The sequence below is a fragment of the Echiichthys vipera genome, assembly GCF_963691815.1.
Source record: "Echiichthys vipera genome assembly, chromosome: 12".
Classification (NCBI taxonomy): domain Eukaryota; kingdom Metazoa; phylum Chordata; class Actinopteri; order Perciformes; family Trachinidae; genus Echiichthys; species Echiichthys vipera.
This window is the reverse complement of record NC_139837.1, coordinates 14,647,870-14,664,088: the sequence shown is the minus strand read 5'-3', so window position 1 is coordinate 14,664,088 and position 16,219 is coordinate 14,647,870. Positions and strand designations below refer to the sequence as shown.

Below are 16,219 nucleotides of genomic sequence, written 5' to 3'. Positions count from 1 at the left end.
ATGAATAAAAGTAAGAAGTTAAAGTGCAGTACAAGCAGTTAAAATTATTTACTGGTAGGCGGTGTCAAACAAAAAAGTCTTCAATCTTGATTTAAAAGAACTGAGAGTTGCAGCAGAATTGCAAAGTTTTAAGAACTGATTCATCTGGTAAAAGTTAATTAAAGTGAGACATTAAGCTACTGTATTTTGTGTTTCTTTTTGGGCCCCGTTCTTTCCAGTGCGGTGCAGTTTTTTTTGTTTAATAAGATTTGTTTATTTATCAACAGCAACAAAACAAGAAACTAAATCACAAAGATAAAACCGAAACAGCTGAATCAATTCTTATCGACTCCATCAAAGATCAAAACAATTGTATGCGTTGGAGAAGCAGCAGACAGAAGCATAGTGCTTATATAGTCCTGCCCCGACTTTACAATATCATATTATTACAGAAGCAAAAAATATGTATAGTGCATATGATAATGAAGGTCATACAACAATACTATAATAATAATATGCTTGTACGTAAGTAATAAACGTAGGAATGTGCAACACATAAGTAGTTACGAAACCATAACAAAAAAGGCCTTAAAACTAGACTTTCTTTTTGGCATTAAAAAAAAAATTAAATGGCCTTATGGCACACAAGGTAGGTTACTGTATTTTCACAATGCAGAATCCATTATGATGTTTATAACACACCATAACATTATTTTACCTCATGCGTTGCAATGCATATCTGGTTTTACAGGCTGGTATAGGCTGTCAGTGTTGTTATTCTTCTATATTTAATCTGGCTATCATTGTCATACGTCTTCTTGATTTATTTGCATATAGACGCCTCCAGCTATGCTTTTTTTCTACCAATCCATCTATTTTGTATATAATCTGTGCATTAGTAAAGCCATCTGTCCAGAGGGAACAAAGACAGGGCTGTGATGGAGATAGAGAAAAGTTAAAACATGCTAATGCATCATGTGTGCATGTACAGAATGTAGGACTGCATTCGTGCATGAAAGTGAGTTGAACGTGGAAAGAGAAGATGGGGAAGATCCCATTTTAGTCAGGAAAGGAGGCGTAGACATGTATCATTTTTATGAAAGAAAGCTTACAGGATGCCTGATATATTTATTTGGTAATTTTAACTGGAAATGTGTACTTGCTTTCTCTTTAGAAGGGATATAAATGACATTCTGGCTGCCAATACAGCTTTTTTACTTTTTTATTTGAGAACTGAAAAGAATAGAAAAATGAATATGATTTCCTGAGAATTTCCACATTGGATATGCACGAAAGTTAAAGAAATGAAGCGAGACTTGGGAGCAGACTGTAAGATTTATTGTGGAGACAATAGAGACATTTTTGAACTTCGTGGTAGTATATATGGCATACTAAAATTCTTTATCTACCCAAGCTTAATAGTCCCCTTGCTATCCCTTTACTCCTTCCTTGCCTTTGCAAAAAACACTCCACTCACATCGTCCACCCCCACCCTAATATCCTGAGGCAGTGTGTAAATCTCCAGCCTGATCAGACTGAAGCCGGTCTCCTTCAGACTGGCACACACCTGGGCTTCATTCAGCGGGACCACAGGGATCTTTACTCCTGGCCCACCAAAATAGAAACTCTCTCCCAGGGCTCCGATGAGAAGAAGGTGTCCGCCGGGTCGCAGGAGTCCCTTAATGTGGCCCAGGGCTCTGGTGAAGGCAGCCAGGTCAGGGCTGACGCTCTCCAGGCAAAAGCAGGACACCAGACAGTCGGCCCCCTCTGATGGAAAAGCACCAGGGTCAAGAGGCTGAGGGCGGTGCACATCAACAGGGAGGACGTCAGAGACGACTTTACGAAGCTGAGCCGCTTTCTCTGTCCACGCTGAGGGCCTAATTGACACAAAATCACCAAATCAAATACTGAAGAAGGAAGAAAAGGTATGATACTGAATGAATACACCATTGTTAAAAGTAATGTGGTCATACTGTCGTCCCTCCAGCTTGCAGACGTGCTGCAGGTACGGTGTCCAGTCCAGGCCACAGCCTCCTTCGTCTCTGAGCCAGCGCCTCAGCTCCTGCCGATTGACCTCCAGGAAGTCTGTCATGATCACCTTGTTGAAAACCTCACAGCCACTCAGCACCTGGTACAGGGTGGGACCTGAACCAATGTCCACCAGCAGCTCACCACTCACATCACCTGGGAGGAATGGAATAGAGCGGCAGGAGATTAGACTCCATAATTTGACTGAATGAAGAGGAACATATCTTAAATGTGTTATTTCCCTGTTTGATCCAAGCATCCTTCTAAAGGTGTTGCCTCTATGTTACACCACTAATCTAGTTTTAAACAAACTCTGCCCAAAGACAATACGACTGGCATTCTGTCTTCAAATATTTGCATTTACAACACACCCAATATTCACCTTGTCTCAGTGCTAAAGTCAGCGAGGTGGATTACCAGCTCGGGCGACCGTTACGGGTTGTGGTCAGGGTTTTTGCACACACAAAAACAACAACCTTTATCAGCGCCCCTGCTCTTCTGTTGGAGACGGGGTAGCGAGGTTTCTGTCTCTGCTTGTACACGTCTTGGGGCTCCAGAGCCCATGATGTTGCCTTGAAATCTACTACTTAAAAACCTGAGGGATTAAACAGGGAACGCCAACACAATTTGACCCTCTTGAACTATTCTAGTCATAATTTAACTTCTCTGAATACTTCTTTTTGCCATGCTCTTTATAACCATTTTATTATAAACCCAGTAATATTATATTCTTATTATTTTAGGTATTTTAATAGGTTCACTTAACAAACCCCCCCTTTGTACCAGTACATACATCTACTTCATATATAAGCTTACTTTGTGTAACGCAGTGCCTATCAAGCTAAAGATAAACTGCCGGTTAGGCAAGCTCAACTTTACTAACAGTGAACAAAGCAGACTTGAATCTTCACTTTGATTAGATTACACAACTCAGGCATATTTTAAGGGACTGCAGATTTTCTATTTGTATATGTAAAAACACATCAAAAACATAAAACTGTATTTCATACATTCGAAAAAATAGTCAGCAAGAAGAGATCAAATTTGCAAATTTGTGTTGGCCTTTAACAGTAACACACGATGCATGTGTGTCAGAGGACGGGTCTGTTATATGTGAATGCGTAGATTAAACTTAGATTAAATTTCTACATCAGTTTTGGAAAGTTTACACTTTTGTCTGACCTTCAGTGAAAGCTCTGTGCAGGCATCCCAGTTTCCACGGCACAATGCTGTCCTGCCTCTTAAAGTCGGCCCGCGGTGGAACGTAGTTGTACTGCAGATAGGCCACAGGGTCAAAGCCCTGGTAGCAGGCTGCCATGGCTGCCACTCCATCCTCTTTACCTTTCTCGCCCATCTTCACTTGTTGACTGTGCCCAACTTCAATACCCTCACATATAAACCCTCACAGACTCCACGTCACCTGTTTGATCACAGCATCATATATCTTACAGGATGCTGCAGTGTGTAAAACCAGTGGTGGAATGCAATGAAATACATTTATTTATTTAGACGTACATGTACTTTACTGGGGTATTTCCTTTCTTATGCCACTTTATACTTCTACTCCACTACATAGATTAGATAAATAATGTACTTTTCACAGCACTACATTGATTTGACACATGCAGTTACTAGTTACTGTTTACATCCAAATATGATATACTGATAATATGTGATGCAGTACTGTGCTACCAATCCACCCAGTAGTATCTAAGATTGGCTTCATGCAATTTGACATATATTAAAAGGCTTTTACGAGTATTTGTTGGTGATGAAAAAAATAATATAATATTCCATAATAATATCTAACTATTGAAGAAGCCATTCAGCATAATTTTACTTTTGATAATTTAGGTAGTACATTTTGATAATACTTCTTTTACATAAGTGACATTTTGAATTCAGGGCTTTTATTTGTAATGGACAGGCTATTCTCATACTATATGGTATTTCTAGTTTTACTGTCTGAGTAGCCCCCATCACTGTGAAAAACAACTACATCCGCCTATGTACTCTCTGACATGTTTAAATTTACCATGCAGCCTAATCTGATCAAAATAAATGCTTACGTCACAGGAGAACTGGCTCATGTACAGTAATGCGGGTGGAAACACGTTTTACCTTTAAAATGTCTTTATGTCATGATTGCCGAGTCACCATAGTGGCAGTGACTGGATTCATAATCCAGTTTCACGCCATCTTTTCTTTCAGCGCGGACTGTTTCTTGCCAAGAGATTAAGATTAAGAGCCTTCCGCAGGAAAACGCACAGGAGCGTCACCTCCTGGTTAATAACGACACAAATACTTTTTGAATTTGTAAATATCCTAACTTCCTCTTACATGTCGTCATATTTCAGCGCTTTAAAAAAAATATCCAGATACATTTTATTTTGAGATTCCACACACTGAGTTTATTAGAAATAAAAGTTTTCATGTGTCTTTCCATGGAAATGTTTACATGCAAACAATCAACTGTTCAGTTTGGGGTCGGGTTAGTAACGTAGATCAGCGCCAGACAGAAGAAAGTCCAACTGTAAGACTGAAGCTGTCAGCTGGTGTAACTTTTCAGTCAGGAAGCGAGAGTGGCAATGCGGAAGATAATAAGTATTTTACAGTTGTGTGAGTGCGCCGGCGCGCGCCTGTGTTCACCGCGTCGAAGCGCGAGCCACTCCACACCAGAGAGGGGTTCCCCTTTCCTACGGTACACACAGAGAGGCTGACAGAGGGGCTTTAACGCGTGAAAACTCGGACAACAAACAACGAGGAAGTGCCTTAGAGGAGCAACAGAATACCTAAACTCACACTGAACTTTCTGAGAGTGAAATGGCCAGATTTGAAGGTTAAAGTGAATCGGTTTTGCGACTCTCCTCGTGCGCTCTCAAGACGGATTTGTAAGGGCTCCAATGCCCAAAGAGTGCAAGAGAAGGAGCTCCAAGGACTTTGTGCTTTCTGGGACTGGAATAAACGAGGTATCGCGTTTAGAGCGAAGAACAGCCGGGAAGACACCCCAGACCTGCGATGATCTCATTCAGAAAGACGCTCAAATCGCCCCGTCGTCCGCAACCAGAGCGCCGACTGTGATGGATACGCGCCGGGTACCGCAGGTCACCATCACCCCGGAGGGAGGCGGCTCCTCCCGGGAGATGCAGCAGGAGGACTGGGAGGATGCTGTGGACGGTACCCTGCGCAGGAAACTGTCCAACTCCTCCATCTCCTCCACGGGGTCTTCTGCTGTGGAGTCCGAGGACGATTTGCTCAGCGACAGCGAGAGCAAAAGCAAAGGCATCGTCACTTTAGAGCATCTGGTGGACACCGGAGAGGTGAGGAAACCGAAAAGAGATCTAGTCAGACTTTAAGAGGGTTTCTCAGTTTGAACTTGAGGGTCACTGGTAGGTTTAGCAGCGAACCGTGTTACTGTGGCGACTGTATCTCCCAGTTACAGTTACTGTACAATATTCAAAACAATCTGTTGCCTCCCTGTATGATTGTTGTTATGAGCTCTATGCACAACAATTACAGTGAAGCATGCACTGACAATTCAATTCTTAGTTTGCAGACTCCCTTAATAAATATATACGAAATCAAATATATAAAGTATATAAATTAAAATAATATATATTTGCTGTAGACAGTCGTTCAAAATGAATGAAGTGTAATGCAAACAGGCTGTGCAGCAATGTAGTAAGTGTATATGGGTAAAGAGAATCGTTTGCCTGGTGGTACAGTACAAATTGCCATCTTTGTCCCTTTGTGTATCTTTTCATATCTGCCTCCCCTATAATTACCCAGTTACAGTAAATAGCTGATGTTTTGTAAAGAAGAGACAGTGAAGCGCAGCAGCACATAAACAACAGTCAGCAAACTACTTCCTCACAGAGGACCACTGGCATCTGTCGGCAACGAGGAGCTATTTACAGAATTTGTTCAAAGTTAAGGGTTTTTGAGTCCTATAAACATTTCTTATATAAGTGAGCTCTCAAGCAAAATCCTTGTTTTGCGGGAAATGAGTCACTTCTGCATTTTCGTATCTGTTCTGCACTTATGTATGTTGCTTTGACATCTGGGAATTGTCAGCTCAGAGTCTCGCTGCTTTTGTCTTGTTCTTAGAGATCATGCGAAACGAAAAATGAAACAACCTTGAGATCCCTGCCAGTGAGCGCAGGATAATCTTGGAGGAAATGTGATTGTCCCCATTGAAATCACATTATCCCTCCTTATGTTTAATGGGTTACAGAGCCTTTCACATCACTTTAATGATCCCAGGTGCACGAAGAAGCTGCTGAGAGCTATATGACCTTTGTTGTGTGGCAACATGACACATCTATTTTGTCTACTGCTAATTACCTTAAAGGCCATAAAAAACACAGCTTCATGATTCAATATTTCAAAAACAAGAACAGTTTTTATTCTTGACAATCAATAACTATTTTTAGCGTAGAGTTGACAACTCGTGCACATGTTATGCACATTATTATTAATACAAATGCACCTCCTGCAAGTTAAATGTCAGGTGATGTTTTGGAACTGTAAGTCCTGACCTTTATCACTTTGCATCCCTCCTTTAGCACACAGACTAGTGTTGAAGGATCGGCCTGTAGTTCAATAGGCGCTGAGGGTGGATATTTGTTTGACATTCTTGGCTGAAAAAGTTAACTTGTGGCTGACAGGTCTCAGCCTTATTTAACGTGCTTGCACATGCATGCAAACAGTGCAGTTTAAACCTTTCAGTTGCGCAAATTCTGATAGTCTACATTTAGATTTGAACTGAATACATATTTTTGCAACTTTTGCATTATCGTTGTCTCTTCATGTGATTTGTTGGGAAGTGTGAGTCACCTCCTGGATTCTGCACTAACAACATAGTCTGCTTTTTGTCTGCACTATCACCACATTAGACTCAGGTTCAGACTTCCATTGTGTGTGTGTGTGTGTGTGTGTGTGTGTGTGTGTGTGTGTGTGTGTGTGTGTGTGTGTGTGTGTGTGTGTGTGTGTGTGTGTGTGTGTGTGTGTGTGTGTGTGTGTGTGTGTGTGTGTGTGTGTGTGCGTGCGTGCATGCGTGTGCATGCGTGTGCATGCTGGTATGATGCACGTTTATATGTTGGTCTGGTTTGGTCTGGTGTGTGTGTGTGTGTTTTCATGGTGCCACCACCTTTCTTTGCCTTTTCCATACAAGGCTGTAGCTGTCACTTTACTTTAAACAGACTCAATACACATTGTCTGTTAAGCCTGTGTGTCCATGGGCATGTGAGTAAGAGAGTGTGAGTAAGATTGTCCGATCAAGGGAGGCTCCTAATGAAGGCTTTCCCAAATAAAAGTTCTTTTTTTGGTCCTTTAAGGCATCACAAGTGGAAATGGAAACATGTCGGTTGTGTCACCTCTGAAAATAGTCACTTTTATGCTTTTGCCCCTTCAGCCCACACATCAGCCCACACATCAGCCCACACATACACACACACACAGTACACATGTCATTGTGTAATAATGTTTTTCTGTGGTCAGTAGCCAGTTTGAGCCTTGGCCTTTGGCATCTAACAGAGAGCCACTTCAGGAAGTCTACTCTTGTATCAGTGCTTTTGTCCGTTCACACTTTAGTGCATGTGGAATCGAGATTAACTTCTGGTAGTGCACAGCAAAGTGCTTTTTAATGGAAATGCAGGCAGCAGAGTAGAGAACAGACAGACAGACAGACAGACAGACAGGTGGACAAACAGGCTAGGCATTGCAACAGGAATAATTTAATCATCTTGCAGAGGTTTGTATTCCATTAGCACTTGGAGATGACAATACAGCGTAACTGGAGTTCTAATGGTTGGCAGAGTGAGTCACATCGTCTCGCTCTTGTTCGCTCTTGTTTCTACTCAGTAAAATGCATTGTTGGAACATGGTGTTTGCAGTGTTGCTAATGACTACTCTGACTGTTCAGATCAGCATGGTTTGTCATATACACAAAGAAAAGGTGTGTCTGACGGAGCAGAAAGCAAGTGTTGAAGAAACCAAGCAGAAAGCAAACATAGGCTGATAGAATCAAACAGAAACAGGTTCCTTTTAAGTTGTGAGAGTAAATGAATGTCTTTTTGTATTAAATTGTGATCTATACATATACTCAAGTTCTGTACTTATTGTACTGACTGTACAATTTTGAGGTGGTTTTACTTTATTTGAATAATTCTATTTCTACCATTTTTGACTTCTGCTTTCCTGCGTTACAGAGGGAAATCTTGTACTTTTAACTCTCTGACAGCTATGGTTACCAGTTGCTATAACAATTAAGATTTTACTGTTGTACTGTAAGCTCATACAATATAATCAGGGCTTGAAACTAACTGTTTTTGGCTCACCTTTTCAAAGGTTACTAGTCCCTCAGCATTCACACTAGCCACACATTTGTATAGTGTATTAAGAAAGAAATACCCTATACAAAGGGTATCTTCTTCATAAGAAATGGTGCAGGGATGTAGAAGATTAATTAGAGAGATAACTCTACTGAAAAAACCTGGCAAGATGGATACTGTCTGTTTAAATATAGCATTTATTAACAACATGATTTAACTATAACAACAAGAAACAATGAAGCCTAATGCAATTCAAATACATACGATTCATAAAAGATATAACATTTAAATATTTTTAATTGAAAGCCTTAGTAATTACTCTATTTACAGGATATCTAAGCAGAAGTCACGTACAGTTGCATCTCAAAACATGAGACGCTCATGGACCCCCCCTCCCCCCCATATTAGATGAGTTACTGAAACTTGGTGTTCTTTTAAAGTTTCAAATTTAAAGTTTGTTTTACAAATCACAAACGAAACCCCTTTTCCTTTTTTCCCCGCCGTAAGAAAATACGCAGTACTTTGTTTTCCTAAGGGCATCATACGTTAGCCACTCTCTACCTGCTAGTCTACTTCTCTAGTTGTAGCTGTTTTTTTTTGTCCATCTGACACAGAAGTGTCGGCCGTCACGAGTGCTCATGGGCTGTAGTGTCATTGTATCACTTTGCCAACAGTTTATTAATTCAGATGCCCTTTGTGAAGACTACAATTAAATTCCATCTGCCAGAGTGCCCTGAATATAATAGAGTGTAAGTGTTTTCTAATGTTTTTGGCTCATGTATAAAAGTATGTGGTTGGGTGCCATGTTTCAGCTGTCTATGAGTTGTTAGTTAAAGGTCCAAAGATGTAAAATGATTGTTTATGGCCAAAATCGTAATTATGATGACTTTGGTCAGTACTCAGATCAAGATTTAACACAATTACTCATGGACTTCATGCATCATCACGATCACAATCACAATCGTCATGCATTTATTTATTTATTTATTTAAACAACATTTTAACAGTGGAGTTTATTCAACTTTAAATGTAATTCAACTCCAAAAAATCAATCTTATCAAAAGAGATAAATAATATATATGTATATATATATATATATAGACTAGATGAAAATGATAAATGCAACTGAATTACATAAAAATAAATAGGATCCAACTATGTTATTTAAAAGGATTATTTTACCCAGTAAAGCATCTGAATACTTTTGATGCACCCGGCTTTATACAATGAGCAGACCTGTTATTACAAGTTCTAACTTGAGAGTGAAACCAGTATTTTCCAGAGTGTTATCATTACAGACTCTTGTGGTTTCTGTCATCAAGGCTGGCTGGGACAGCATGGTGTAAATAACATGAAGTTTCAATGTCACACTATGTGTAAAATATAAATATTAGCCACAGAGCTGCAGGGTTGTTACGTTTACATCGAAACTCAGAGTTTCCATTCCCTCTCAGTCTGTGCGGCATTACTCCACATGACTCCAGAGGTCTAACAGTCTATTTGCTCTATTTGTTTTTTGCTTTGTGAAGCAATAGGCAAAATACTGTGTATGATTGTGTGTATGAAAAGAAAAACATAATTTTATTTGACTCCACTTTACTTAAATGAAAATGCAATTAACCAGTAACATGTATCACGTAAAACAAATGCTTTAGAAGTCTTACTCCTTCACAGTGCGATATTATCAGTAAACAAACAGCGGCGCAGTAAGTGAAGCATATCACCTGACATTTAAGAGAGACTTACTTGGCTGGCTGCTGTGGAGCCATGTGTTTCATTTCCTGTTTCAATCACAACACATAATATGACCTCTCCGAAGCCTGAAGATAGGATCTTAGAACATGTATTACTTTTTTTCTCTCCAGTGCCTAGCACTTTGTTTATTTGTTGTATTTTCCATTTGAAATGCCCTGAATAGAAATATAATCACTTTTACAGTGAGTGTTATTTGCGATACGGTCATTTTTCTGTCAGGGAATGAAACAGGCAGTGCTCTAAAAGTGTAAAACACTACTGTGTCTCTGTGAAATACGCAAGCTGTTACTGTGTTTTTCTGTGTGTGTGTGTGTGTGTGTGTGTGTGTGTGTGTGTGTGTGTGTGTATGCATATTTAAGAGACAGTGAAAGAGAAAGAAGGAGTATGCCAGGGTGTTATGAAAAGAGTTCTCAAACAAACAACCGTGAAAAACTAAACATCTCTGCCAAGACAGAAAATTCACCCGCCAGTCATCGTTTTTGTTCAGTATTCTGTGAATATTTGACCCGTTGCAAATAGTCATATGACACCAAAAAAAAAATTCAGACATGCAAACAAGTGAGTGGGAGATGAGAGGCCAGCAGCAAAGGCAGTGTCAACCTCGATTATTTGGTGTTATACCAGGAAATTTCCCCTCTAGATATGGCCAAAGATGACAAATTATCCATGTTTTTATCAGTGTGACATTCTCAATCCTACTTGAATATATAAGCAAAATAACTAGAAAATGTCTTTAGCTGTAAGCTGATGTTAGATTTGTCTCTGTGAATGCCCACCACCACACCAGGCAGGACATGCTGCATAGAGATGTTGAGTGCAGATATGAGTTTCCACAGAAATGGCATTTAACTGACCTAGATTGGAGGTTTCACATGGTGGAAAATTAGAAACCTGGCATCAGATTTACTGGTTAAAACTGCTTATGTGATCAGATATCTATTCAGACAGTGGACCAAGGTCATACTTTTCTCAGATCATTGACGTGAACAAGAAAAGCTTTATCACCTTTCTATTCTGTTCTCTTAGACTCACTTCTGTGTGTTCTCTCGTACGTCTTCTCCAGAGCAAGCCGTGGTGGAAGTTGAAGACGATTGTCCAATGGCCCTTCAGTGCTACGCAGAGGAGAAAACTGAACTGGGTTCAGCTAGCCGGGCACAAAGGTTTGACCTGTCCAGACCATTGTTGTGTTGTTGTGTTGTGTCTTCAAGCAGCTTTAATAAAACAGGGAGAGTCAGGCAAAATCACCATACTAACAGGAAACATTGCTGTCATGGACGATTGATGTCTGTTGGTTTCCTTTAACACTATCTCCCTGTATCAGACACAAACACTTCATTGTAAAAAGTTCTTTGATTAAAAAGCAAGTCAGGGTGCTATACAAATACTGTGAGCGTATCAAAACACTCAATCCACAGATAACTGACACAGTCTGTATTCAGAAACTGGGCCTTTAAATGAGCCTTCACTGCTTCTGTAGGGTTGTGATGTCACAAATATACTATATATAGGTAGAAAGTGCTACTACAGTGCTGGCTGCTATGGCAGTGCAGAGACGCCAAGAGGGCAGATGTTGAAGACCAGATAATGCTGACCAATCGGAGCAGACTGGGCTTTTTTCAGGAGGGGGGTTTAAAGACACAGGCACTGAAACAAAGCGTTTCAGACAGAAGGTGAATACAGGTATATTCAGACAGACAGCGAGAACAATAATGTGTTTCAACATGTTTTAGTTGAAACCTGAAAATGAGCAACTTGGCTGAGCTACATATCTCTGTGAGTTTCCAGCATACAGGCACATTACTTTCCAATCTAACCAACTGAGGGCACGTACCTTTAAATGTCTAGACTCTTTCTCTCATCCCTCTGGTCCTCATCTCATCTCAGGTAACTTCAAAGCTGCAGATGAGGGCAACATCCTGAAAAAGTTCTCAGAAATCGAGATGCAGTGTTTCGAGAAGCTGAGGGATGACGTGCTGCTCCCATATGTGCCAGGTTACCACGGCACTGTGGAAAAAGATGGAGAGTCTTTTCTTCATATGACTGACCTGTTAGCAAACTTTGACCTTCCCAATGTCATGGACTGCAAGATGGGAGTGAGGTAAGCAAGTAAGGTGTTCATTTCATTACTTAAAGTAGATTTTTTTTTTAGGCATTTATTTATGATAAGAACCCATGTTACTATTTCGAACGGTCTTTGTAGTTCTATGTCTTTGTAAATGACATGGTGTAAGATAATTGACTTATGTATTTATGTAATTGATGGCTCATGGATTAATGCAGACTGCTGACAGTACGTGCCACCTAAAGCATTTTTGCTCTACAAGGGAACACCTGTTGTTACTGCAGGCTACATGCTTGGCTTCCTGCCACAGCGGGCGGGGTGCTTCACTGTGTCATGTGCACAAGCTCAAAAACACACACAAACACACACACACACACACACACACACACATACACACACACACACACACACACATACACACACACACACACACACACACACACACACACACACACACACACACACACACACACACATACACACGCATGCATCAATACATACACACACACACACGCATGCATCAATACATACACAGGCAAGCAGGTCTCTGAGAACTTTATTTCCGGTTCAGCATACGCATGTTCTCTAAACGGACAGACACACGCGTGACTAGCCTACCGTCTGTGTGTGTGTCTGTATTACTGAGGTCTCACACACACAACACACACACACACACACACACACACACACACACACACACACACACACACACACACACACACACACACACACACACACACACACACACACACACACACACACACACACACACACACACACACACACACACAGGGTGTCCCTGGAGACTCCCCTTTGTCAAAAACACTCACAACCACAAAGTTGCAAAACCGCTAACTTACACCAACACTCAGACTTTCACACAGTTGAACGCTGCACGTTGGAGTCTCCTCTCAGCTTCCCTCTTCAGCACAGAGGAAGCGGGGCTCACGAACTGAAACTGAAATCCACATCTGTTTGCACATAACTGTCTGGTATGAATACAAAGAAGTGTGAACGCGCTGCTGTAGTGTTCCCCAGCAGAATGTAATACAGCTGAGAGCTTCAGTAATTCTGCATGAGTGAATACCATTAGAAATGAGCTGATCTCTCTGGGTTTTAGTGTGTTCCTGTGTAAGCTATGTATCTTGTGTCTTAATAACTAAGGTAATCTAACTTTACTATTTACGCTCATGCAGAGAGCATTTTTAAAACGGCCAGTAGTCTATAAAAATGCTGCACCTGCACCTGAAAGCTTTATTCCTCCTGCTGTTTCAGGACGTACTTGGAGGAAGAACTTGTTCGGGCGCGGGAACGGCCCAAGCCGAGAGAAGACCTGTACAACAAAATGGTGGAGGTGGACAGTGAAGGCCCGACTCCCCAGGAGCATTCCCAACGAGGTGTCACCAAGCCTCGCTACATGCAGTGGAGGGAGACCATGAGCTCCACCAACACTCTGGGCTTCAGGATAGAAGGGATTAAGGTAGAGAGAGTGTTTATTGTTAATTATATTCATGAAAATACACGAAAATATGCAGTGGAAAAAGACACTACAAGGTATACTTGTACACATGAGCACAATGAAAAATGCACAGAGACGGAAGCGTTTTGTTAATCATGAATAAATTAGGGGTCCCATATTATACTAGGACATGTTTACATGCTTTAGTGTAAAAAAACAAAGCCCTCTGCCTCATGTGTAAATAGGCAACTGTTGCTAACACGTTTGCCATATCATCTTTATCGGGTTATATTTTGTTTCCCTGAAGTGGCCAAATTTAAAGTAAAGTAAAAGTAAATTCAATTATGGCAGTTTTAAAGAAAGTACAATCACAGGTCAGGAGTAATTTTGTTGTGTAATATTTCCTATTTTAGAAATGTGATGGTACGTGTCGGACTGACTTCAAGAAAACCAGATCAAAGCAGGATGTCATCCAGGTGTTCAAGGGATTTGTCGAAGGGAACGTCGACATCATAGTATGTGACAATCTGTCTGCCCTTGCAGACATACTGTATGTGCTGTGTATTCCGACATGCAAGGACACACACAAAATAAACTGTACTGCTCGTATACACAAGGCCGTCTTGCAGGCAGCACCTGAAAGACAACAGCACCTACAAACACACCGGTTCAGTAAGCTCTCACATCCGTATTCAGTGTTTGGACAAATATAAATTATTTTGTACATTCAGTCCTTGCATCGAAAAAAAATGTTGGTGACAGGCTGATGATGGATGAGAACAGCCTCAAAGTGTTTGAACTGCAGAGCAAATATTTAATGCAAATAATACTGTTTGAGTTTTCTCTTATGCTGGGAGGTTCACAAATATGCACTGTTTAACACCCTTTAATGTTACTGCAACTGTAGCAGATTCTTATTTCTGGATTCATTTTAAAAAGAGATTTGAAACGTCACTGTTTTTTCTTGAAACACAGAAGTCTTATCTAAGCAGACTGAGGGAGATCCAGCAGGCCCTGAAGATGTCAGAGTTCTTCAAGCAACACGAGGTGATACCTGATCTAAAACTTGAGTGACAAAAACATGTGCTTAAATAAGAGTGATTGAACACCATTTCTCTAAAATACATTCTTTTTGATGATGTGGTGAAGAGGGCTGGCCAGTCGCTATTAGATTTGTTTGCTTGCTCACTAGTTTGACTTAATTTTGTCACCCATTTATATGTATATATATATATATATATATATATATATATATATATATATATATATATATAATATAATATACATATAACACTGTATTCCGAACACGAGAACCCTTTTCTACTTGAACACTACTGATAAAGTCGGCGTTATTTTTGTACCCTTTTGTTAAGAAAAAATGCAAGATATACACATATATATTATATATATATATATATATATATATATATATATATATATATATATATATATATATATATATACATGTATATATATATATATATATTGGATGGTTGATAAAGGACAAGCTTGCATTAAACCATTGTGGTTTTTCATAGGTCATTGGCAGCTCTCTCCTTTTTATCCACGACCACACGAGCAATGCACAAGTTTGGATCATTGACTTTGGCAAGACCACGGCGTTACCAGAGGGCCAGACGTTAAACCACGAAATTCCCTGGCAGGAAGGAAACCGGGAGGACGGCTACCTCTGGGGGCTGGAAAACCTCATTCACACCCTGGAGTCTGTAAGCAATGAAGGGACGAGCGATGAAACCTTTTACACAGTTACCAAAGAAAATTGCGAAATTGCAGAAACACAGATGGTCAGTGACCTTTGACTTGTAAATGGGTGAAAGAAAATCAAACTATTTTAACAGACACCGCAAACAGTTTAAAACATGTTGATTTGGTTTGGGTGCTTGATAATAAATGTTGAGAGGAGTGCAGAAATGCTTCAGGAAAGACTGTTTTGTTTTAGCTTTATAAAGCCTCTGACAGAAAAGACGCGATGGACACTGAACAGAGAGGAGCAAAGAATGTGTCACTAGTTACTGTTACGATTGAGCAAATGAACTGACACTAAATCAACTTCCTACATAAAGACAAGAAGTGAAAGCGTAGGGATTCCTCATTTCAGTTCCAGGGACGTACAGGGGTGTTACTTGTCAAGGAAATGCTCATGGAATTAAAACCAGGAGAAAGTGAGAAATCACTTGCCTCAGTCCTCCTTATTACCATGTAACCCTTGGTCCTGATGTAAGGGTAATATTAAAGGAGAGTTTCTGTGCAGTAGGAAACTCATAGACCTCACAGTCATATGACTACAACACATAACACATGTCCATATAGTACTGCATACTGTATAATGAGTGTATAGGAGTGTGTGTGTGTTAGTGTATTAACCATGTCACTGTTCTGACGAACTTTCATTGTGTATCAATTTATATTCCTTTAACTGCTTTTATCATGTAATCGAACTTGTCATTATTTTCATTTCTTTGTCATACCACATTGGTCTTGGTTGGAGATGTTTTGCAAATGAAATGGATGAAAAAATGTATATGGAATTAAAAAAGGGTACATTCTGTTGTTTTTTTTATTTTCAATAGTAAAACACTGTTG

General features: G+C 40.1%; 2 protein-coding genes across 2 annotated transcripts; one reads left to right on the top strand and one right to left on the bottom strand.

The window, feature by feature from the left end:
* Positions 1-1,304: 1,304 nt before the first annotated feature.
* LOC310955039 (phenylethanolamine N-methyltransferase-like) lies at positions 1,305-3,361 on the bottom strand (the record flags this gene model as incomplete). The annotated part of the gene is made up of 3 exons (XM_083924763.1): positions 1,305-1,856; positions 1,953-2,163; positions 3,190-3,361. The coding sequence occupies 3 exons, from the start codon at positions 3,359-3,361 to the stop codon at positions 1,418-1,420; spliced, it is 822 nt and encodes a 273-aa protein (XP_083780889.1). The 3' UTR covers positions 1,305-1,417.
* Positions 3,362-4,674: 1,313 nt separating this feature from the next.
* On the top strand, positions 4,675-16,182 carry itpka (inositol-trisphosphate 3-kinase A). Its single transcript, XM_083924686.1, has 7 exons — positions 4,675-5,327; positions 11,158-11,254; positions 11,979-12,192; positions 13,432-13,636; positions 14,029-14,130; positions 14,591-14,662; positions 15,154-16,182. The coding sequence occupies exons 1-7, from the start codon at positions 4,911-4,913 to the stop codon at positions 15,433-15,435; spliced, it is 1,389 nt and encodes a 462-aa protein (XP_083780812.1). The 5' UTR covers positions 4,675-4,910; the 3' UTR covers positions 15,436-16,182.
* Positions 16,183-16,219: the final 37 nt, after the last annotated feature.

Coding starts and splice junctions, on each gene's coding strand:
- itpka (XM_083924686.1), top strand. CDS start 4,911: ATGCCCAAAGAGTGCAAGAGAAGGAGCTCCAAGGACTTTGTGCTTTCT. Junction 5,328..11,157: donor ATCTGGTGGACACCGGAGAG/GTGAGGAAACCG, acceptor CGTCTTCTCCAG/AGCAAGCCGTGGTGGAAGTT. Junction 14,663..15,153: donor AGTTCTTCAAGCAACACGAG/GTGATACCTGAT, acceptor GGTTTTTCATAG/GTCATTGGCAGCTCTCTCCT.